This window comes from Salvia hispanica, chromosome 6, assembly GCF_023119035.1.
Source record: "Salvia hispanica cultivar TCC Black 2014 chromosome 6, UniMelb_Shisp_WGS_1.0, whole genome shotgun sequence".
Classification (NCBI taxonomy): domain Eukaryota; kingdom Viridiplantae; phylum Streptophyta; class Magnoliopsida; order Lamiales; family Lamiaceae; genus Salvia; species Salvia hispanica.
This window is the reverse complement of record NC_062970.1, coordinates 47,756,882-47,781,821: the sequence shown is the minus strand read 5'-3', so window position 1 is coordinate 47,781,821 and position 24,940 is coordinate 47,756,882. Positions and strand designations below refer to the sequence as shown.

The following is a 24,940-nucleotide window of genomic DNA, read 5'->3' as shown; positions in this document are numbered from 1 at the left end:
GAAGTGAAAATTAAATATTTTATTTTTTTTCAAAAAAGAAATACTACTACTCAACTAAATTGAGTAGTTCCAAGAATTATGCACCTATCTTAATTTTATATCTCACTTATAGAGTTTAATGTCATTCTTAATTACTTTGTGAACAATTTCGAAAAAATTTAATTTCTTTAGAATAATTAAATTACTTGGAATAAACTAGATCCGAGTACAAACAATTTAATAAAAGAAGCCCATAACTTAAATAATATCAGGCCCACTAACTCAATAAATATAGCCCAATTATTCATTTATTTCCAGCCCAACTCAGTTATAACAAAACAGAAAACTTTAATTTTTCCCAATTTTAGGATTCAAGGGTATGGTTTATTTGACTTATTGCGAGATAGGGAATCCGGGTTAATGTAAGGTCCCGACGCCCTATTCTTTGTCGCTGTTGTTGCACCGACCCCTCATGGCTCACTGTCGTCGTTACCGCACGCTTTGTGAGTTAATGAAGATAGAGTAAAGTAAAAGAGATGAAAAAGTAGAGATAGAGTTGTTTCCATTTTAGGAAACGTTTTATTTTTAATGGGGCAATTTAAAAAGGAAAATGTTTCATTTTTAACGGGACCGAGTAGATCAATTCTTTGATAGCATGTACACAAATTTTCAGAACAATGTCGACGGTTGATATTGTGTTGGCATCGTGTACACAATGGTTGAGTTGGCCCAAGTCAAACAAACAAGCGGACGCGGTCTTATTACTTCACATCCATAATTTTACAATTCATTATAATTAATTTCAACGTATTCCTAAAATTAGTGGACTTTTATGGAGTAACACATTCAATTTGTGAATTTGATCCAATTGCAAATTAATGTGAACATTACTAGTTAAACTGTTTAACTAAGAGATATTGTATAATGTATCTAACTTTTTGCTGAGAAAGAAGAGAAGTACAATTCATCTACTTTTTGAGTAAATAATGTTTCGTAAATAGAGATGTATTTCTAACGATTTTGGCATTTTGGATAAAGATATTATTTGTATGAAAAGGGAAGGGGGGAATGCATCAGTTTTATATAAGTGATACACGTGTGAATATATAATATAGTAGCTAGATCCGGTAGTAGAAATATTGTGTACACTATTTATAATAACTAACATTCTTATCCTCTTTTTTATTTTATCATGTCATTCTTCTTTCTCTTACTTTATCAATTATGTCTTAATTCTTACGTCACATCTATTACACATATTTTTATGCGATAGAAGGAGTATTTTTATACAACAACTAATAATAATTGCAGCACGTTTATACAAGTATACAGATTGACTTTTCCAATTTTATTAGTATTAGCAACTTCTCCCAAGTTAGCATCATCAACTTTCATTAATAGTGGTTATTATTGTAACGGTAAGCTTTTATCCCTACAATATTTTTTTCAACCCCTCCTTCCCATTAAACCTCCAACAATTTAGACATCAAACACATCAACTTAGTGACAGCATAAGTTATCTTCTAAAAATTTCTTAAAGCCGAAATCTTAAAAAAAAAAAATGGTTTGGGAGGGGCTAAGCCCCTCTCCTCAAGAACATGCGCCATTGGATATAGACTATTTCTATGGATGGACTAAAAAGAAAATAAGATGAAGGGTGAATATAGTATTAACAAATATTTTCTCCAGATAATTAATAGTATGCCAATTTTGCCGTATAGGACAAGGCAAGGGTGACAAAATTCCTTGTTAAATTAACTCCATTACATTCACTAGTTTGGTCCACAACCTCCACCCCTCAATAATAATCCTAGTATTTTGTTATTTTTTTTATTTGTCTACTTCAGGAAAAAAAAGGACTCCTATATTCCACCTTTATTTCTTATGATAAAGTAAAATCATTTTAAAATCAAATTTTATTGCATGTCCTATGTTGTATATTTTGATTTTAGTACTATTGTTATATTAAAATAAAAAAATATTTTGAAGTAGTAGCAACTTCTTCCCAACTTAGCATTTTCTTCAACTTCATTAATAATGGCCATTATTCTAACTTAAGCATTTATCCCTGCAACATTTTTTTCAACCCCTCCTTTCCATTAAACTTCTAACAATTTAGACATCAAACACATTAACTTAGTGACGACATAAGTTACCTTCTAAAATTTTCTTAAAGCTGAAATCTTTTAAAAAAAAGTTTGGATGGGACTAAGCCCCTCTCCTCATGAACCCATTGGATATAGACGATTTCTATGGATGGACGAAATAGAAAATAAGATGAAGGGTGAATATGGTATTAACAAATATTTTCGCCCGATAATTAATAGTATGCCGATTTTGCCGTATAGGATAAGGCATGGGTGACAAAATTCCTTCTTAATTAACTCCATTCCATTCACTAGTTTGGTCCACAACCTCCTCCACTCAATAATACTCCTAGTATTTTGTTATTTTTTTCATTCGTCTGCTTCAGAAAAAAAGGACTCCTATATTCCACCTTTATTTCTTATGATAAAGTGAAATCATTTTAAAATCAAATTTTATTGCATGTCCTATGTTGTATATTCGATTTTAGTACTATTATTATATTAAAATATAAAAATATTTTGAAGAAGTAGCAAATTAATTAACTCCATTCCATTCACTAGTTTGGTCCATAACCTCCTCCACTCAATAATACTCCTTGTATTTTGTTATTTTTTTCATTCGTCTGCAGAAAAAAAGTACTCCTATATTCCACCTTTATTTCTTATGATAAAGTGAAATCATTTTAAAATCAAATTTTATTGCATGTCCTATGTTGTATATTCAATTTTAGTACTATTATTATATTAAAATATAAAAATATTTTGAAGAAGTAGCAACTTAATTAACTCCATTCCATTCACTAGTTTGGTCCACAACCTCCTCCACTCAATAATACTCCTAGTATTTTGTTATTTTTTTCATTCATCTGCAGAAAAAAAGGACTCCTATATTCCACCTTTATTTCTTATGATAAAGTGAAATCATTTTAAAATCAAATTTTATTGCATGTCCTATGTTGTATATTCGATTTTAGTACTATTATTATATTAAAATATAAAAATATTTTGAAGAAGTAGCAACTTCTCCCCAACTTAGCATCTTCTTCAACTTCATTAATAGTGACCATTATTGTAACCGTAAGCTTTTATTCCTGCAATATTTTTTTCAACCCCTTCTTCCGTTAAACCTCCAACAATTTAGACATCAAATACATTAGCTTAGTGACGGCATAAGTTACCTTCTAAATATTTCTTAAAGCGGAAATCTTTTTTTTTTTTTAAAGTTTGGGAGGGGCTAAGCCCCTCTCCTCGTGAACATGTGTCCGCCATTGGATATAGACTATTTCCATGGATGGACGAAAAAGAAAATAAGATGAGGGTGAATATACTATTAACAAATATTTTCGCCCGATAGTTAATAGTATGCCGATTTTGCCGTATAGGTCAAGGCATGGGTGACAAAATTCCTTCTTAATTAACTCCATTGCATTCACTAGTTTGATCCACAACCTCCTCCACTCAATAATACTCCTAGTATTTTGTTATTTTTTTTCATTTGTCTACTTCAGGGAAAAAAATAAAAAAAAGACTCCTATATTCCACCTTTTGTAACACCCCAAATACGGCCCTAGAAGAAATATAATGTTTGGTTGAACTGGTTGATAATATAAGACTTTTGATCGTCGGGAATCGATTATGGAAATAGAAATAATTAACAAATATAGTTTGGAAACGTTACAAGTCTAATATGATGGGAATTGAAGTTATTAGAAGTTAAGTACACATATAAAGAGACATTTGCAGGGGTTAGTGTATAGGCCATAATATATTATTAAGAATTCATTTGATTCCCTAAAATAAATGTCTTTCTTAATCTAGTTAAAAAGTGGCGAGAAAATTTAGTTATCAAGTGAGATCTTTTAACTCATGATTTATGTAGAATAGTCTAGAGAGGTAATAAACAATTAAATTAAATCTAAGAATGCCAATTGTCCAATTCTTTCACCCCCTTAATAAAATAAAGAATTTTAGACCACCTATAAGAATGATCTCAGAGTCATTAATGGTGGAAAAAGGAAAGAACGATTCACCTTCGGGGAAGACACACATACATAAATTCACCGACCATCTCTTCTTACCTTTTCCTCTCTCTTTTCACCATTGGAGTTAAATTTCAAGCTCAAAGATTTATTCTCTTTGTATGAATATAGCAAAAGAAATACGGTAAGAAAATCAGTATTGTAGCTCTTATACTTAGATTTGGAGTATGAAATGAAGAAATTTCAGTTTAGATGGAGAATTAAAAAGGTAATAATATATCTCTTGAGCTCAATGAATACTACTCTAAATTAGGGGTGGGTCGAGACGATATATCGTATCGGAAACGTTGTATCGTGTATCGTATCGAAAATATCGATATGAAAGAATTTCATATCGTTATCGTATCGAAAGTTTCGATATATCGAACTTTCGATATAAAAAAATTTCATATCGTTATCGTATCGATATTTCGATATATCGTACCGAAATTCGATATATCGTTAAATATCGATATATATATTGGAAATAAAATATCGATATATATCGAAAATATCGATATATCGAAAATTTTCGATATATATCGTATTTTCGATATAAAACGATATATCGCGATATAAGGAAATTCATATCGTTATCATATCGAACTTACGATACGATATCGTATCGTATCGAAAATTACGATATATCAAAAATTCGATAATTTTTCGATATTTTTCAATACGATACGAGCGATATATCATTTTTTCGGTATTTTTCCCCAGCCCTACTCTAAATTGGTTTATGGTATTAGCAAGCACTATAAAAATAAAATCATGGGCAAGCATAATGATATCCGAAAACAAATATTAGACTTATTCTAGGAGGTTTTGTTCGAAAATGCTTAGTCAATTTGAGAATTTAACTAATGGATAATTTAGGTTAAACACTACATTGGAGTTGAAATAAAATAGATAAAGTAAATAATAGGCAGTTATGATAATTGAACTAATCTTGGATTATTATGCATCAAAATAAAATAGGACATGGAGGTGAATATTGTAGTGACCGAAACTTGATTGGAAATTTGGGGATTTTACTCTTATATCATAAGCACACACCACATTATTATCTGTATTTATAGGTTGCAGATGAGTACATGATTAGAGTTGGTCCCTCCATATATTTGAGATTTTATAGATGAGCTACATATTATGGTTTGGAATTTTTGTGGTCTCTCATTGTAGATGCACACAAAGACTTAGGAGTTTATTGTGAGAATCCAGAGGAAAAAGAAAAGAACTAAGAATAGGTGTGAACAAATATTGTGTCATTATATGATTACGTGCTTGATACTTATATGCTTGAGTGACAAATATTGTGATGAATACTCAAAATATGATCAGATGGTTTGGTTAGGAAATATATAATCATAATTGTGGAATGAGTATGAGTGATGATAATAATCTGATATGTATATATATATGATTATGCCTTCAATTGACTGATTTCTTGAGATATAGTTTACACGATATATGATTGCTATTGGTATACTCGACTGTATGTTAAGATTATTCACCCCTATGTGGGTTATTGGCACCCAGACATGGGTTATCGTCACCCTAGGTGGTTTATTGGCACCCTGTATGGGTTATTGTCACTCCTTTGAGAGTTATTGACACCCTATATGGGTTATTGTTACCTTGGTGGGTTATTGACATCCTTAGACGAGGTATTGTTAGTAGATTGTCCAAGTACTTATGATTTGAGATCGAGCAATATTGTTGTTGATGATAAATGGATAGTAAATGATATTGTTGAGGAAAAAGGGTTTTGATGTTAAATATGGTGATATTGTAGTTGAAAACTACTAGTGATGTTTCTAAAAATAATCGTTAAGACCACAAGAGAATAATTGAAGCTATGTACAGTAATGATATTAAATTCATGTTTTTTTAGATAGTTGTGGAACAAATTCCATATTTAGTAATACATTGTGATTAATTGGCTTAATAAATAAAACCAGTGATGTTAAAGTTCGTTACTATGATATTTTTAAACGAAACTAGTGGTGAGTATTGTGCAGGGTGATAAGTTCTTGATTCCTTTTTGTTGTTTTGTCTGCCTAAGAACTATGTATGCCGTCTCTAGTCACTTATAATATTTTGGTATAGATCTAATTTGCTAGACTAGAATATCTATAACTAACTTTTGTATGGCAGATTTAGCTACATTGTAAATTATCTATTTTGCTGATATCAGAATTAGAATTTATGTGTTTTGCAATAAATATTTTTATGAAATGCTTGGTAAAATGGATTTTAAATTTACTGGGTGTTAAGGTACCGGAATTGTGATGTCTCCTATTCGGACGGTGGATGATCGGAAAGGGGGCATTACACCTTTATATCTTATGATAAAGTGAAATCATTTTAAAATCAAATTTTATTGCATGTCCTATGTTGTATTTTTTTTATTTTAGTACTATTATTACATTAAAATATAAAAATATTTTGAAATAGTAGCAACTTCTCCCCAACTTATCATCTTCTTCAACTTCATTAATAGTGGTCATTGTTGTAACCGTAAGCTTTTATCCCTGCAATATTATTTTCAACCCCTCCTTCCCATTAAACCTCCAACAATTTAGACATCAAACACCTTAACTAAGTAACGGCATAAGTTACCTTCTAAAAATTTCTTAAAGCCGAAATCATAAAAAAAAAGGTTTGGAAGGGGCTAAGCCTCTCTCCTCATGAACATGTGCACGCCATTAGATATAGACTATTTCTATGGATGGACGAAAAAGAAAATAAGATGAAGGGTGAATACAGTATTAACAAATATTTTCGCCCGATAATTAATAGAATGCCGATTTTGCCGTATAGGACAAGGCATGGGTGACAAATTCCTTCTTAATTAACTCCATTACATTCACTCATTTGGTCCACAACCTCCTCCACTCAATAATACTCCTAGTATTTTATTATTTTTTTTTATTTGTCTAAGTCTGAAAAAGGAATCCTATATTCCACCTCTATTTCTTATGAGAAAGTGAAATCATTTTAAAATCAAATTTTATTGCATGTCGTATGTTGTATATTTTGATTTTAGTACTATTATTATATTAAAATATAAAAATATTTTGAAGTACTAGCAATTTCTCCCCAACTTAGCATCTTCTTCAACTTCATTAATAGTGGCCATTATTGTAACCGTAAGCTTTTATCCCAACAATATTTTTTTCAACCCTTAGTCCCATTAAACCGCCAACAATTTAGACATCAAATACATTAACTTAGTGACGGCATAAGTTACCTTCTAAAAATTTCTTAAAGCCGAAATCTTTTAAAAAAAAGGCTTGGAAGGGGCCAAGCCCCTCTCCTCATGAACATGTATCTGCCATAGACTATTTTTATGGACGGAGGAATTAGAAAATAAGATGAAGGGTGAATATAGTATTTGCAAATATTTTCGCTCGATAATTAATAGTATGCCGATTTTGCAGTATAGGACAGGGCATGGGTGACAAAATTCCTTGTTAATTAACTCCATTACATTCATTAGTTTGGTGCACAACCACCTCCACTCAATAATACTCCTAGTATTTTGTTATTTTTTCATTTGTCTACTTTAGAAAAAAAGGACTCCTATATTCCACCTTTATTTCTTATGATAAAGTGAAATCATTTTAAAATCAAATTTTATTGCATGTCCTATGTTATATATTTTGATTTTAGTACTATTATTATATTAAAATATAAAAATACTTTGAAGTAGTAGCAACTTCTCCACGACTTAGCATCTTCTTCAACTTCTTTAATAGTGGCCATTATTGTATCTGCAAGCTTTTATCCCTGCAATATTTTTTGAAACCCCTCCTTCCAATTGAACCCCCAACAATTTAGACATCAAACACATTAACTTAATGACGGCATAAGTTACCATCTAAAAATTTCTTAAAGCCGAAATCTTTTTTAAAAAAAAGGTTTTGAAGGGGCTAAGCCCCTCTCCTCATGAACATGTATCCGCCATTGGATATAAACTATTTCTATGGATGGACGAATTAGAAAATAAGATGAAGGGTGAATATAGTATTAACAAATACTTTCGCCCGATAATTAATAATCTGCTGATTTTGCCGTATAGGACAAGGCATGGGTGACAAAATTCCTAGTTAATTTACTCCATTAGATTTACTAATTATTTGGTCCACAACCTCCTCCACTCAATAATACTCCTAGTATTTTGTTATTTTTTTCATTTGTCTACAAAAAAAAGGACTCCTATATTCCACCTTTATTTCTTATGATAAAATGAAATCATTTTAAAATCAAATTTTATTGCATGTCCTATGTTGTATATATTGATTTTAGTACTATTATTATATTAAAATATTAAAATATTTTGAAGTAGTAGCAACTTCTCCCCAACTTAGCATCTTCTTCAACTTCATTAATAATGGTCATTATTGTAACTGTAAGCTTTTATCCCTAAAGTATTTTTTTCAGCCCCTCCTTCCCATTAAACCTCCAACAATTTAGACATCAAACACATTAACTAAGTGATGGAATAAGTTACCTTCTAAAAATTTCTTAAAGCCCAAATCTTAAAAAAAAAAGGTTTGGGAGGTGCTAAGCCCCTTTCCTCATGAACATATGTCCGCCATTGGATATAGACTATTTCTATGGATGGAGGAATTAGAAAATAAGATGAGGGGTGAATATAGTATTAACAAATATTTTCACCCGATAATTAATAGCATGCGTATTTTGTCGTATAGGACGGGGCATTGTTGACAAAATTCGTCGTTTATTAACTACGTCACATTCACTAGTTTGGTCACAACCGCCTCCGCTCAATAATACTCCTAGTATTTTGTTATTTTTTTTCATTTGTCTACTTCTGAAAAAAGTACCACTATGTTGTGTGTTTTGATTTTTAGTACTATTATTATATTTAAAATATAATTCGATTATAAAAGAAGGCATATTAGCATACAAGGTTTAAAGCATTAGAAAATGGATTGCGTTTTGATTGTTGTTGTCGTGGGTGTATTGTTGTTGGGTTTAAGGTGGTTTGTATTCCTCCGGGGGCCTCGACTCCCTCCGGGGCCCAGGCCCCTTCCGATCATCGGAAACGTCCACCAACTAGGTAAAAATCAGTACGAATCCCTGAGACAGCTTGCGAAAACGTACGGCCCTCTGATGTCGATCCGTTTAGGTAGCGTGTACACGGTGGTGGTGTCCACCCCGGAGATGGCCATGGAGCTCCTCCAACGCCACGGCCAGGTCTTCTCCGGCCGGACCGTCCCCCATGCGATGGAAGCATGCGACTTCAGCAAGCTCTCCATGACCTACGGTCCAGCCGGGAAGGAGTGGCGCGACAAGCGCAAGATGTGCAAGGAGATTGTCTTCTCCGAGCGGTGCCTCGAGGGGACCGAGGCCCTCCGCCAGGAGATGCTACGGAGGCTCGTGGATGCGGTCAACGTCCACTGCGACCGCGGGGACGTGGTCAACATCCACGACGCGGTGTTCATGGCCAACCTCGACCTCTTGCTCTCCACCATCTTCTCCTTCACCTCCCCGGACACCGCCGTGGAGTTGAAGAAGATGATGGACGATTTCTTCTCCTTGTTTGCTCCAAACATCGCCGACTACTTCCCCATTCTCAAGCGCTTGGATTTGCAGGGGTTCCAACGCAAGGCTGAGTTGAGCTTGGGGAAACTCTTGGCCAAATTCCGTGAATTTGTTGACAAGAGGTTCGAGGACCGCAGAAGGAACAACCCGAGGCAGGATCTGCTCGAGGCAATCATCGATATCGCCCAAGGAAACGACTACAACTTCACCATACAAGATATCCCTTATTTACTTTTCGTAAGTTTCTCCGTCCACTAAAAAAAAGACGCTGATTAGTGACGGATATTAGTGACGGATAAGCAACTGAGAAATGTCAGCCACTAATTCGTGACAGAATAGTCAGTCAATAATCCGAATTTACCATGGTTGCCTCCTTTGATTTCCGTCACTGTAACTTTAGTGACGAAAATCCATCGCTAATTGTTTTTTTACTGACAAGCTTATTATTGACAGAGCTGTCAGTAATTAATCTGTCACTAAATCTGTTAATATCCTAAATTTTGCTGATTAGTGACGAAAAAATTCTGTCACTAAATCGCGAGTTGTTTTGTAGTTGTCCTTGAAAATTGTTACTCATTTATATTTTTTGTCCGTCCCTGAAAATTTGTCACCTTTCACTTTTACTATTTTTAATATTTTAGGCTTTTGGCCCCACATTTCACAAACTCATCCAATCACATTTTACTAATACTACCTCCGTATTCAAAAAATAGAAACATTTGAAACGGCACGGATTTTAATGCCCAATTGGTAAAATAAGCGATAAAAATTGGTAAAGTAAGAGAGAGGAAAAGAAAAATTAGTAAAGCAGTGAAAGTGAAAGTAGAGTTAGTGGATTGTGGGGTCCATGCCCTAAAATAGAAAGATTCTAAAGTTTCTATTTTTAAGGAACGGCTAAAATGGAAATAGTTGCTATTTTTAAAAAATGGAGAGAGTATATAAAAGTAGGACCCACATGCCACCAACTTTTTCAACCCACTTTTTATTAGTACATTTCTTAAAATTCGTGTCGGGTCAAATGGTGACAAATTATTTGGGACGGAGGGAGTATTTTTATTTTCTCTATTTTCTTTTTTTTTTTTTAAATTTACTCATAAATATACTACTGTAGGAATTAATCGTGGGAGGAATAGACATGAACTCGAACACGGTCGAGTGGATCATGACTGAGCTACTATTCAACCCGGACAAACTCAAAAGGCTAAAACAAGAAATAAAGAGCATAGTCGGAGAGAATGGGCAAATACGAGAGGCGGACGTCGCGTCCCTCCCGTATCTGCAGGCAGTGATCAAAGAAAGCTTTCGTTATCACCCGCCAGGGAATCTTGCGGTGACCCGGATGTCAGAAGCGGATCAAGAGGTGAATGGTTATATGATTCCAAAAGGGACGCAGATAATTTTCAATACGTGGGCAATGGCAAAAGATCCGACCATCTGGACCGATCCGGAATCTTTTGAGCCGGAACGATTCCTTGACAACAAACTGGACTTCAAAGGACAACATTTCCAGCTAATACCCTTCGGGGCGGGCCGCAGAATATGCCCCGGAATTCCCTTGGTAACCCGGATTGTACAAACGACCACTGCGGTTTTGGTTCATAATTTTGACTGGAAACTTGAGAAAGACAAGGATCATCCGGACCATAAACAAGACAACTTTGCGTTGAATTTGCGCAAACCAACTCCACTTAGAGCCTTTCCGCTTAAAATTTAAGATTTTACATGTATAACATTGTTGTGTATTATCAGTGACAGAACCAGAAAATCAAATAAGTCGGTGTTGAAAATAAAATAAAATAGAATCAAAATTTTAAAAAAAATACTATAATGATAATTATTATTATTGTTGTTATTTTCAATTAATTAATACTCCATCCGTCCGCCATTAATAGTCACGGTTAATACTTGCTTTATGTGCTAATTTTGACTAGGAGTTGAAACAAATGGATGTTAAAACTGTTTTCTTGCATGGTGACTTGGATAAACCCATTTACATGAAATATACTAGCTAGATCCAATAGTAGAAATATTGTGTACACTATTTACATTATCAAGCATATAATCTTGAATTTTATAATGTCATTTTTCTCTTATCTCTTACTTTATCAATTTCGTCTTAATTCTCATGTCATATCTATTACATACATTTTCATGGGACTGAAGGAGTATTTTTATACAACTAATAATAATTGCAGCACGTTTATATAAGTATATGGATTGACTTTTCCAATTTTATTAGTATTAGCAACTTCTACCCCAAGTTATCTTCTTCAACTTCATTAATAGTGGTCATTATAGTAACTGTAAGCTTTTATCCCAGTAATACTTTTTTCAACCCCTCCTTCCTATTAAACCTCCAATAATTTAGACATCAAACACATTAACTTAGTGGCGGCATAAGTTACCTTCTAAAAATTTCTTAAAGCCGAAATCTTTTAAAAAAAGGTTTGGAAGGGGCTAAGCCCCTCTCCTTATGAACATGTGTCCGCCATTAAATATAGACTATTTCTATGGGTGGACGAAAAAGAAAATAAGATGAAGGGTGAATATAATATTAACAAATATTTTCGCCCGATAATTAATATTATGCCGATTTTGCCGTATAGGACAAGGTACGGGTGACAAAATTCATTGTTAATTAACTGCATCACATTCACTATTTTGGTCCACCACCTCCTCCACTCAATAATACTCCTAGTATTTTTTTATTTTTTTCATTTGTCTACTTCAGGGGAAAAAAGGGACTCCTATATTCCACCTTTATTTCTTATGATAAAGTGAAATCATTTTAAAATCAAATTTTATTGCATGTCCTATGTTGTATATTCTGATTTTATTACTATTATTATATTAATATATAAAATTATTTTGAAGTAGTAGCAACTTCTCCCCAACTTAGCATCTTTTTCAACTTCATGAATAGTGGTCATTATTGTAACGGTAATATTTTATCCCTGCAGTGATTTTTTCAACCCCTCCTTACCATTAAACCTCCAACAATTTAGACATCAAACACATTAACTTAGTGACGGAATAAATTACCTTCTAAATATTTCTTAAAGCCGAAATCTTTATAAAAAGGTTTGGAAGGGGCTAAGCCCCTCTCCTCATGAACATGTGTCCGCCATTAAATATAAATTATTTATGTGGATGGACGAAAAAGAAAACAAGATGAAGGGTGAATATAATATTAACAAATATTTTCGCCCGGTAATTAATATTATGTTGATTTTGCCATATAGGACAAGGCACGGGTGACAAAATTCATTGTTAATTAACTGCATCACATTCACTAGTTTGGTCCACAGGCTCCTCCACTCAATACTAATCCTAGTATTTTGTTATATTTTTCATTTGTCTACTTCAGAAAAAAAAAAAAAAAAAGGGACTCCTATATTCCACCTTTATTTCTTATGATAAAGTGAAATCATTTTTAAATTAAATTTTATTGCATGTCCTATGTTGTATATTTTGATTTTATTACTATTACTATATTGATATATAAAATTATTTTGAATTAGTAGCAACTTCTCCTCAACTTAGCATCTTTTTCAACTTCATTAATAGTGGCCATTATTGTAATGGTAATATTTTATCTCTGCAATATTTTTTTCAACCCCTCTTTACCATTAAACCTCCAACAATTTAGACATAAAACACATTAACTTATTGACGGAATAAGTTACCATCTAAAAATTTCTTAAAGCCGAAATCTTTAGGTTTGGTAGGGGCTAAGCCCCTCTCAACATGAACATGTGTCCGCCATTAAATATAGACTATTTATGTGGATGGACGAAAAAAAAAAAAGATGAAGGGTGAATATAATATTAACAAATATTTTCGCCCGATAATTAATATTATGCCGATTTTGCCGTATAGGACAAGGCACGGGTGACAAAATTCATTGTTAATTAAATGCATCACATTCACTAGTTTGATCCACAACTCCTCCACTCAATAATACTCCTAGTATTTTGTTATTTTTTTCATTTGTCTACTTCAAAAGAAAGAGAAAAAAAAAGGGACTCCTATATTCCACCTTTATTTTTTATGATAATGTGAAATCATTTTAAAATCAAATTTTATTGCATGTCCTATGTTTTATATTTTGATTTTATTACTATTATTATATTAATATATAAAATTATTTTGAAGTAGTAGCAACTTCTCCCCAACTCATCATCTTTTTCAACTTCATTAATAGTGGTCATTATTGTAACGGTAATATTTTATCCCCGCAATATATTTTTCAACCCCTCCTTACCGTTAAACCTCCAATAATTTAGACATCAAACACATTAACTTAGTGATGGAATAAGTTACCTTCTAGAAATTTCTTAAAGCCGAAATCTATAAAAAAAAGGTTTGGAAGGGAACATGTGTCCGCCATTAAATATAGACTATTTCTATGGATGGACGAAAAAGAAAATAAGATGAAGGGTAAATATAGTATTAATAAATATTTTTTGCCCATATTTTTCGCCCGATAATTAATAGTATGCCGATTTTGCCGTATAGGACAAGGCAAGGGTGACAAAAAAATCACTTTTAATTAACTGCATCACATTCACAAGTTTGGTCCACGACCTCCTCCACTCAATAATACTCCTAGTATTTTGTTATTTTTGTCATTTGTCTACTTTAGAAAAAAAGGACTCCTATATTCCACCTTTAAAATCAAATTTGATTACTGGTCCTATGTTGTATATTTTAATCTTAGTACTATGATTATATTTAAAATATAATTCGATTATAAAAGAAGGCATATTAGCATGTTTTGATTGCGTTTTGATTGTTGTTGCCATGGGTGTAATGTTTTTGGGTTTAAGGTGGTTTGTATTCCTCCGGGGGCCGGGGCCACGGCTCCCTCCGGGACCCACTCCCCTCCCAATCATCGGAAACCTTCACCAGCTAGGTAAAAATCGGTACGAAACCCTGAGACAGCTGGCGAAAACGTACGGCCCTCTGATGTCGATCCGCATGGGCAGCGTGTACACGGTGGTGGCGTCCACACCGGAGACAGCCATGGCGCTCCTCCAGCGCCACGGCCAGGCCTTCTCCGGCCGGTACGTCCCCCACGCGCTGGAAGCATGCGGCTTCAGCAAGCTCTCCATCACCTTCGGCCCGGCCGGGAAGGAGTGGCGCGACAAGCGCAAGATGTGCAAGGAGATTCTCTTCTCGGACCGGTGCCTCGAGGGCAGCGAGCCCCTCCGCCAGGAGATGCTGCAGAGGCTCGTGGACGCGGTCAACGTCCACCGCGACCGCGGGGAGGTGGTCAACGTCCACGACGCGGTGTTCATGGCCAACCTCGACCTCTTGCTCTCCACCATCTTCTCCATCACCTCCCCGGACACCGTGGTGGAGTTGAAGAAGATGATGGACGATTTTTTCGCCTTATTCGCTCCCAATATCGCCGACTACTTCCCCATTCTCAGACCCTTGGATCCGCAGGGGATCCGGCGGAAGGCGGAGTTGAGCTTGGGGAAACTCTTGGCCAAATTCCGTGAATTTGTTGACCAGAGGCTCGAGGACCGCAGAAGGAACAACCCGAGGCACGATCTGCTCGAGGCAATCATCGATATTGCCCAAGGAAATGACTACAACTTCACCACACAAGATATCACTTATTTAGTTTATGTAAGTTCTACTCCCTACGTTCCATAGTAGTAGAGTCATTTTGTCATTTTGCCATTTTGGTACGTTCCGTAGCAGTGGAGTCATTTTCCTTTTTAGTAAAAGTCAACATATTTCTTCTCACTTACTTTACTCTCTCTTACTTTATTCTCTCTCCGCCTCTCTGCATTTTTCTTACCCTACTTTATTCTTCATTTACATAACTCATTTAACACAACTTTTCTTAATCTTTGTGCCGGAAAGAAATGTCTCCACTACTATGGACCGGAGGGAGTACTATTTTCATTTTCTCTATTTTTTTTTAAAAAAAATCCTATAAATATACTATTGGAGGAATTAATCACACTTAATTGTGACTCTTTTCCTTCAGTTTGTCCCATTATAATTGTCACACTTCATTTTTACCATAAATAATAAGTAGGTCTCACATTCCATTAACTCACTTCACTCACATTTTATTATAAAATCAATATAGAAAAAGTGGGTTCCACGTTCCACTAACTTTTTCAACTAACTTTTCGTTACATTTCTTAAAATCCGTGCCCACAATAAGAGTGACAATTATTGTGGGATGGAGGTAGTACTATTTTCATTTTCTTTATTTTTTTTGCTTTTTTCTAAAATTAAATATACTACCGTAGGAATTAATCGTGGGAGGAATAGACACGAACTCGGGCATGGTCGAGTGGATCATGACGGAGCTACTATTCAACCCGGACAAACTCAAAAGGCTAAAGCAAGAGATAAAGAGCGTAGTGGGAGAGAATGGGCAAATCCGGGAGGCCGACGTCGCGTCCCTCCCGTATATGCAGGCAGTGATCAAAGAAACCTTTCGTTATCACCCGCCAGGGAATCTTGCGATTACCCGGATGTCAGAAGCCGATCAAGAGGTGAATGGTTATATGATTCCAAAAGGGACGCAGATACTTTTCAATACATGGTCAATGGCAAAAGATCCGAGCATCTGGACTGATCCGGAATCTTTTGAGCCGGAACGATTCCTGGACAACAAACTGGACTTCAAAGGCCAGCATTTCCAGCTCATACCCTTCGGGGCGGGCCGCAGAATATGCCCTGGAATGCCCTTGGCAACCCGGATTGTGCAGATGACCACCGCGGTTTTGGTTCATAATTTTGACTGGAAACTTGAGAAAGACAAGGATCATCCGGACCATAAACAAGACAACTTTACCATGAATTTGCGCAAACCAACTCCACTTAGAGCTTTTCCGCTCAAAATTTAAGATTTTACATTATAACATTGTTGTGTATTATGTGTATTGGAAATTGTCACACCTCAACCCTTATGACATATGCACTTACTATAAATAAATTCAAGATTTAAAATAAATAATCCACGTGTCAAGAAAATAAAACACACATTATATAATTTCAAATTTCAAAATCCAACATTTATCAGGTACATATTTCAAAATATTCTAAACAGTAGTGAGACCCTCTCACCACTCTATATACTGTACATTTGTCTACATGCAAGAACGAAGAGGAGGAGAAGGTTGCTAAAACGTGTCAGCCGCCGACCCTGATAACATGTGGAGTTCCTACGACCCACGTCAACGAAAAATTTCGCTGATATCTTATTCCTGAAAAATATTAGTGGTTTATATGAGCCACAACTCAGTGCATATAAACCTTACCTTTAATTCCACATCCCGACAATCAAACATTTTCTTTAACCACTATGTATAACAATAAACAACAAATATAAAAAAAATAATTTCATACAGATATGCTTATGCCACTCTGTTCAGTTTATTATTCTGTGATAGTTCAAGCTTGGTGTCTGTCCGGGATTTCCAATATGCCACTATGATTTGACCCGAAGGTCCCACTATGATTTGACCCATAGGTCCCACTGTAAATTGACCCGTAGGTCCCAATATGATTTGACCCGAAGGTCCCACTATGATTGACCCGAAGGTCCCAATATGTCCACTGTGATTTCAGATCCAGGACAAGACTATCATAAATCATCTTTAATCAAATGATTCATGTAATTCCATTACCATATGCAAAACATATCTATTGCACCAATCACATATCCATATCATATTCTATTAAATAATTCCAATATAATATACTATCAATATATTTATTGGACCAGGCATATATCTCCATCTTTACTACTAAACACATATCATATCAATATCACATCGTATAATCCAATTATTTACTTCAACTTAACACATAGCAATTAACCACATAAAGCATGTAAAAATTAAAAGTGATTTATACACACCTGAGTATGACAAGAATTTAATGAAACCTTTCATTCCGTCTCCTAATTTCCAAAGTACATGAGCTCTAACCATGTATTTTTTTTTCCTCCCTTCTTCCCCACTCCGTCTTCTCTTCTTTTCTCTTCTTTTTTTTTTTCTTTCATTATTCTCCCTCCAATATAGAGGTGTCCTCTATTAACTTAGTCAGAGACTCTAAATTAGTCCACATAATAAAAAAGACATGCATTGATTCTCTAAGTCCCACGTATCATCACATTTCATACACAAATATATTTATTAAAATATGACGGCTAAAGTTGGATTAGTACGAAACATTTCCTAAGTTAGGCATTCCCATATGTACAAATAATATATAATAAGGAAAATAAAAGCATCTATATATAATATTATAGAAGATCATTATATAACTACTCCTAAAATGGAACTAACGCATACACACGCACATTTATATATGTGCATGTACAACCATATTAATTTCACATAACTAATTAAAATATCAGTTTGATTGCTACTAATTTTGTATTTTCGACTCCGAGTAATATTTGTAATTTGCAATGGAAATAAAATATACTAATATGCAAAATAATGCAAGTTTCGAGTTAGGGATGTCACAGAAATTATCAATGGTATTATTATTTTTGTCACGAAGATTTAAAAGTTATACGTTATTAAATGAAGTTAAGCTAAAATAGGAAAAAGAATAAAATATAAGAGATAAGGCGGAGTAATGTAGAAGAGAGAATAATATAAGAGTAATTAAATATTTATTTTTTGTCAAAAAAAAAAATACTACTGCTCAACTAAATTGAGTAGTTCCAAGAATTATGCACCTATCTTAATTTTATATCTCACTTATAGAGTTTAATGTCATTCTTTAATTACTTTATGAACAGTTTTTTAAAAAATTAATTTCTTTGTACACTACAGAAAAAAGTCAGTTTATCGATGGAATTAGCAACGGATAAATTTTGTTGCGAATTACCGACGGAATTACCGACGAAAATTTTCACTACGAATTACCGACGGTAATTCTTTCCTTTTTTAATTAATTAATGTATTCCGTCGGTTAAAAAAAATTTTACCGACGAGTTCTTTACCGAGGGACATTATTGACCGTCGGTAAATATTTTTTTACCTACGAAATTACCGATTGAAAATGCATTGATTAAAAAGGGAAAAATTTAGCGACGGATTATACCGTCGGTAATTCTTAGCGAAAATTTCGTCACTAAACTGACATTTTTTTTAGTTATAACAATGAATAAATTAGATCCGAGTACATACAATTTAATAAAAGAAAAAGGGGGAAACTTAAATTGAATCCCAAGCCCATAACTTAAATAATATCAGGCCCACTAACTCAATAACTATAGCCCAATTATTAATTTATTTCCAGCCCAACTCACTGTCGTCGTTACCGCAGATTGGCGGTAGCTCGGGCTTGGAAATTGACAAATCAGTGCTATTTCTCTATTTCATTCTTCTTCTCAGTATAATACTCCATCCGTCCCATTAAATATGCAATATTTAAAAATTAACAGAATTTGTGATTGATGGTTGAAGTAAATTTTTACTCAAAACTAATATCTAGTGCTTATTAATGAAAATAATTTATAAGATAATTTTTAAAAATTTTGTCCAGGAAATAAAGAGAATTTCCATGTATGTAACAAAAATAATTTATAAATTTTTAATATTAAATTAATTAAATTTATAATTAAGTCATTAATTATGGTCAAACTAGATTTAACTGTTAACTTTAACTGAGGTGTTAACTTTGGACCAAAACATAATGTTTGAGATCAAAAGGTTACAAACTTAATGTAAGGGACTAAAAGGTCTTTTAAGATAAATGTAAAGGACCAATTATGGACTTTAGTCATAAATTTAATACTTCCTCCATCCCTAAAGAGTGTGAACTTTGGATTTGACATGAGTTTTAATACATTATTGGTAAAGTAAGAAGAGATAGATAGAAAAAGTTTTTTAAGTACTGTTAGTGGAGAATGAGTTACACGTTATTAGAGATAAGAGAATTTCCAAAATTGAAATGTGCATACTCTTTCGGGACGAACGAAAATAAAAAAGTGTGCATACTCTTTAGGAGCGGACCGAGAGAGCAGTATTTAATTTTGGCCAATGAACGAACTAATGGAAATGCTAAGCCAAATCATAGCCAACGTGGACTCGGAAAATGTACGATCACCACCAACATCTCCACTGCTTTTATATACCCTCTCACAGTCACTCTCAGCTATCACAGTTAAAAAATCTCTCGCAGTTTATCTGTTCGATAAATTGCTCCAATGGCAAACCGCGCTGCAATTCTTGCTATTTTCGCCGCATTTGCGCTGGCCGACCTCGCGAATTCGTCGAAATTCGACCAGCTCTTCCAGCCTAGCTGGGCCTTCGATCATTTCACCAACGAAGGAGAAGTCGTTCACATGAAGCTCGATAATCAATCCGGTATTACTCACTCCCATTCACAGCATTGCTCTGTTTTCTCTTGTTTTTTGCCTTTTCTTACGTGTTTGATTTCTTGAAATGCAGGAGCTGGATTCTCTTCCAAGAGCAAGTACTTGTTTGGGAAAGTCACTGTGCAGATCAAGCTTGTTGCTGGTGATTCCGCTGGAACCGTCACTGCTTTCTATGTAATATCTCTCTCTCTCTCTCTCTTGAGTAAAAATGTGATCTTGATAAAGTTTTTTTGTTTCCTTGAGCTTAAAAATGTGATCTTGATAAAGTTGTTTTGTTTGCTTGAGCTTAAAAATGTGATCTTGATATTGGTTTTTTGTTTGTTTGAGCTTAAAAATGTGATCTTGATAAAGTTTTTTTGTTTGCTTGAGCTTAAAAATGTGATTCTTTTCATACTATAGCTTCATCTTGAGTAAAAATGTGATCTAGATAAAGTTTGTTTGTTTGCTTGAGCTTAAAAATGTGATTCTTGATGGGGTTTTGTGAAATGCGCAGATGTCATCTGAAGGGCCTTACCACAATGAGTTTGATTTTGAGTTCTTGGGGAACAAAACAGGGGAGCCTTACCTTGTCCAAACAAATGTGTATGTTAATGGGGTTGGAAACAGAGAGCAAAGGTTGAACCTTTGGTTCGACCCCACCAAGGATTTCCACTCTTACTCCATTTTCTGGAACCAGCGCCAAGTTGTGTAAGCTCTCTCTTTCTCATTGCAGCAGATGGAATAATATGTTCTGAAAAGTGGAAAGAAAGCAACTTTTGACACACCATGTTGGAAAAAGATTGAATCTTTATTCACAATCATATACCCTACTACATCAATTTGCTATCTTTTGAATTTTTGCTTGATTTGGAGACATAAATTTGGGAAATCACACATTAATATTTGTATCTTGGTGGTATATTTGGAATATCGTTTTTGGAAATCACACACTTAAATGCGAACATGCAGAATTTAACCAAATTTCATGCTTTTATAGTCAATTATTGGGGGCTTTTGGAATATTGATGGTGGAAGTAATGAGTGTTTCAATCTCCATTGGCAAATTCCAACATTTTTCCTAATTTCGAGATGAAATGTTGTTTGATTGAATATTCTCTCTCATGGCAGTTTCTTGGTGGATGAGACCCCAGTGCGTGTGCACTCAAATTTAGAGCACAAAGGCATCCCATTTCCCAAGGATCAAGCAATGGGAGTCTATAGCTCAATTTGGAATGCTGATGATTGGGCCACACAAGGCGGTTTGGTGAAGACGGACTGGTCCCACGCGCCCTTCGTCGCGTCGTACACGGGCTTCGAGATCAACGCGTGCGCGTGCCCGGGCGAGGTGGCGGCCGCCGACATCCAGAAGCGGTGCAGCAGCAGCGCCGAGAGGCGGTACTGGTGGGATGAGCCCACCGTGTCGGAGCTCAACCTCCACCAGAGCCACCAGTTGGTGTGGGTGAGGGCGAATCATATGGTGTATGATTACTGCTCCGACACGGTGAGGTTTCCCGCCAGGCCGGCCGAGTGCGAGCACCACCGACACTAGTGTGTGTGTGTGTGTGTTTTGGAAGTGTGAAATAGGGTTGGGAATGTTTCACTAGTCATTTGACATGGGCTCCATCTTTGATGCTTAGTTTTTGTTTTATGGTAATATATTTTCATTTCATTAGGTTTACAATAAAATCTTTGTTCCTTGCAATTATTGGTGAGATTGGCTATGACAAATTATAATTGTTCCTCAACCTAATATTCACTTTTGTCTTTGGGTAAGATTTATGGACCCCACTATAGAGTTTCATTTCTCAATTTACAATATTAATTATTTTAATACTTCTAAGAATAAAATTTATTATGCTATAGTAACATATCAAATTTATTTCAAAATTTTATTTTAAAAAAATATTAACACCCGAAAATTATGTTATTAAATTTTATAAACAAATATGGTAAGAAATTGAGATTATAATTCAAAAAATGAACAATTGTTATAAAATATGAAATTGAAACTCGTTTTGAGTGATTTATTTCAACATGTGAAAGTTGTGAACAGTTAAAGAAGATATTGTTTGAAAATAGTGAACCTGCATGCTTAAAGCAAATTGATTAATGGCTACAAAATATTCAAAATGAAAATGTATGGATAGAGTGAAATAATTGTTGTGCAAACAGCTCTTTTTAGCATAATGAAATAACTAAGAAAATCACAATTTTAAATTTTCAAACTCAAAATTATTAAATAAATAAATAAAATTCCAAAATAATTTTTGCCAAAAATAAATTAAGGACCATCATCATAAGATGTGATGCTATAAATAGTGAAACAAAAGTAGTTAGGTTTGAATTGATGTACTATCATTGGATTAAATTTTTAGTGGACTACAACTGTATAAAATGATGAAAAGAGTTTACTAATTGTGATCCAATTAATTTATCAACTGTGTATTATCAATAATTTAGTGTAATCATCATTCAGGTAAAGCTTGATTATATAAGACATAAATACACCAAATGCAATAATTGAATGTAAAATAAGATAATGGGAAGCATTGTTACAGAATACAGACCAATCACATAATTTAGGAGATGAGAAATGATTGCTTCTTCTCTTCATCATTACAAGTACAATAATTCAGTCAAAAGTACTATACATTTTCTATCCACTATTCATTAAACAAAATAATTATTGTTTGTATTAGTGTATTAAAATAATTAGAAGAACACATAAAATATATTGCATGTACAATGTTTTTGATGGTGAAAGTTAAAAACATGGGTAAAATAAAGGACATTTGTACTATGTTTTTGAATTCAAAATTAATGATGCTTTCCAATTTCCATCCCCACATTTTGAATTATTGGCAACAATGTATGTGACAACTAAAGAATTATGTTGCCCTTTTTTTATGAATGAATTTGGACCACATTGATACCATGGTAAAAAAAATTATTGGAATGGAAGATCAAGAATCATATGTGCAAATGAAGGACCATCAATTATAGTTTAGTACTATTTCATATACTCTACTCATTATGTAAAATATATCCAGTCACAAAAAACTCAAGATATTATCTTTGTTTTACCTCACATTCATATTCTAGTATAGTCTAATCCTCAATGAGTTTATGAAATTATTAGGCATCCATCCACAATGAGTTTATGAAATTATTAATAAATTTTTATATTATAATATTGGAAAAATGTCTAATCCTCAATTATTTTAAGTTAATGTTATTAACTTTTTTAGAATACTCTTATGGAATTTTTTTAATTTCTTCCTCTTCTTTTTTTTTATGGGTCTTATAACAATAGCCCAGTTAGTATCTAATGGAACACACTTTTATTGGCCCATTTTAATTTGGGCTTAACATGTTAAAATTGGTGGGTAGCTTGTTTTTCATATGTCCATTTATTTTTGGATCCTAAAGCTAGTGTGGACTCGACTCGACTTACTTTGATTATGGCTATTCTTGTGAGGTAAAATTTCCAGAATAAACATACTAGTACATGTGAATTTCGATCAAAATACGGTCCGTCCTGTTTATTTAAGTATCAGTCGGGAAAATCATGAAGTTTGGATTCGTTTTCAGTTATCATTGTGAAAAAATAGGTCGTCTACGTATAATATATTCTTCATGCTTTCCAGCCAAACGATGATATTTTATGAATAAACGATATTGTTTAACTCGTCAACGATGACGTTCATGCATGGTTTCTCGGCTTTTTTAACATAAAACTTCATCAAAAAAATTCACTAGAGGATAAGTCAAAAATTCATGATTTCCTAATTGATTTTTAAGTTGTGGCCATAACTATAATTTAACCAAATTTCATGATTTTTCCATCAATTTATCTTTTTCACAACATAAAATTTATCGTATATTATGTACTAGCTTGAATAATTTTCTTCGAAAAACATAAAAAAATAAAACTAGAAAGTCTTGTTTCCTTCATTTTCATTCTAATTCATAATACGAGAAATCGGTGTGACTCATTTTCCCATCAATGCGAATATGCACTAAACCAATTAAATATTCATCTATTTGTTCATGCATACTTATGAAATAAAGCTAGCAATTTATTGAAAACAAAAAGTAGTCGTTAGATAAAATAAATACATAACCGTATTGACACGGTCGGACCATTCAAACGTTTTCAAAAATGCAAAAATAAATTGGAAAATGTGTAGTAGTAAATGCTTTGAACCGTCCATAATTTATATCTATATTTAATTATTTATTAAAGAATTATTTATATTTGGACGGTTCGGACCAACGCGCTTTCTTCTAGAAACTACCAAATTTCTCATGTTAAAAATGAAGTATAGATTTGGTTCTCACTACTTTTATCCTTTTCGAATTAGTATAAAGAGATTTAAATAATCCTCGTGTCATGTTTGATTAGATTTTGTTTGTATGTGGGGTGGGTGCTTTTTCATTTTTTTGAATTCCAATGTACGAACTGAACCGGCTTTAAAGATAATAAAGTCTAATTTCAACCCAAATATTGGTTTCTAGTCTTGTAGAAAAAGGTTGAGTAGGTTTATATTTACAAAATTGTCCAAGAAACACAAGGAAAGTACTCCGTAACTCATTAGATCGGATACAGTTAATACTATTGTCGCAAGTAATGAAAGACAACTGAAAAATCGAAGTGAACCCGTAGGTTCAATAGTCTTTCAATCCATCCATCTTGCATTGGAATCAAGAATTGATGATTCACGCAATAATTACATGTTGTTTTTGCTTGAAAGCGAAAGCGTTTTTGGATTATGACGTTTTGATGAATTATGAAGTTGAGAAATCACATTAACGTTAGGGAGAATCATCTGATTTCAAGTTTTTGCGTTTGAACTTGAGTGATAGGAATGAGATACTATCAGCGTATATATAATCGACGTAAGAATCAAAACTTCTTATTTAGAGAA

General features: G+C 33.8%; 3 protein-coding genes across 3 annotated transcripts; all 3 read left to right on the top strand.

The window, feature by feature from the left end:
- Window positions 1–8,933: 8,933 nt before the first annotated feature.
- LOC125192722 (ferruginol synthase-like) lies at window positions 8,934–11,475 on the top strand. The gene is made up of 2 exons (XM_048090347.1): window positions 8,934–9,898; window positions 10,773–11,475. Exons 1-2 carry the CDS (start codon window positions 9,044–9,046, stop codon window positions 11,373–11,375), a joined length of 1,458 nt encoding a protein of 485 aa, XP_047946304.1. The 5' UTR covers window positions 8,934–9,043; the 3' UTR covers window positions 11,376–11,475.
- Window positions 11,476–14,382: 2,907 nt separating this feature from the next.
- LOC125193666 (ferruginol synthase-like) lies at window positions 14,383–16,640 on the top strand. Its single transcript, XM_048091507.1, has 2 exons — window positions 14,383–15,298; window positions 15,937–16,640. Exons 1-2 carry the CDS (start codon window positions 14,465–14,467, stop codon window positions 16,537–16,539), a joined length of 1,437 nt encoding a protein of 478 aa, XP_047947464.1. The 5' UTR covers window positions 14,383–14,464; the 3' UTR covers window positions 16,540–16,640.
- A 3,169-nt stretch (window positions 16,641–19,809) lies between these two features.
- Window positions 19,810–21,762, top strand: LOC125193136 (xyloglucan endotransglucosylase protein 6-like). Its single transcript, XM_048090879.1, has 4 exons — window positions 19,810–20,022; window positions 20,107–20,207; window positions 20,527–20,720; window positions 21,141–21,762. Exons 1-4 carry the CDS (start codon window positions 19,863–19,865, stop codon window positions 21,559–21,561), a joined length of 876 nt encoding a protein of 291 aa, XP_047946836.1. The 5' UTR covers window positions 19,810–19,862; the 3' UTR covers window positions 21,562–21,762.
- Window positions 21,763–24,940: the final 3,178 nt, after the last annotated feature.

Bases quoted from the DNA above. Each gene is read 5' to 3' on its own strand.
- LOC125192722 (XM_048090347.1), top strand. From the start codon at position 9,044: ATGGATTGCGTTTTGATTGTTGTTGTCGTGGGTGTATTGTTGTTGGGT. The intron at 9,899-10,772 runs GTAAGTTTCTCC...ATACTACTGTAG, and splicing joins ATATCCCTTATTTACTTTTC to GAATTAATCGTGGGAGGAAT.
- LOC125193666 (XM_048091507.1), top strand. From the start codon at position 14,465: ATGGGTGTAATGTTTTTGGGTTTAAGGTGGTTTGTATTCCTCCGGGGG. The intron at 15,299-15,936 runs GTAAGTTCTACT...ATACTACCGTAG, and splicing joins ATATCACTTATTTAGTTTAT to GAATTAATCGTGGGAGGAAT.
- LOC125193136 (XM_048090879.1), top strand. From the start codon at position 19,863: ATGGCAAACCGCGCTGCAATTCTTGCTATTTTCGCCGCATTTGCGCTG. The intron at 20,208-20,526 runs GTAATATCTCTC...TGAAATGCGCAG, and splicing joins GAACCGTCACTGCTTTCTAT to ATGTCATCTGAAGGGCCTTA. The intron at 20,721-21,140 runs GTAAGCTCTCTC...CTCTCATGGCAG, and splicing joins TGGAACCAGCGCCAAGTTGT to TTTCTTGGTGGATGAGACCC.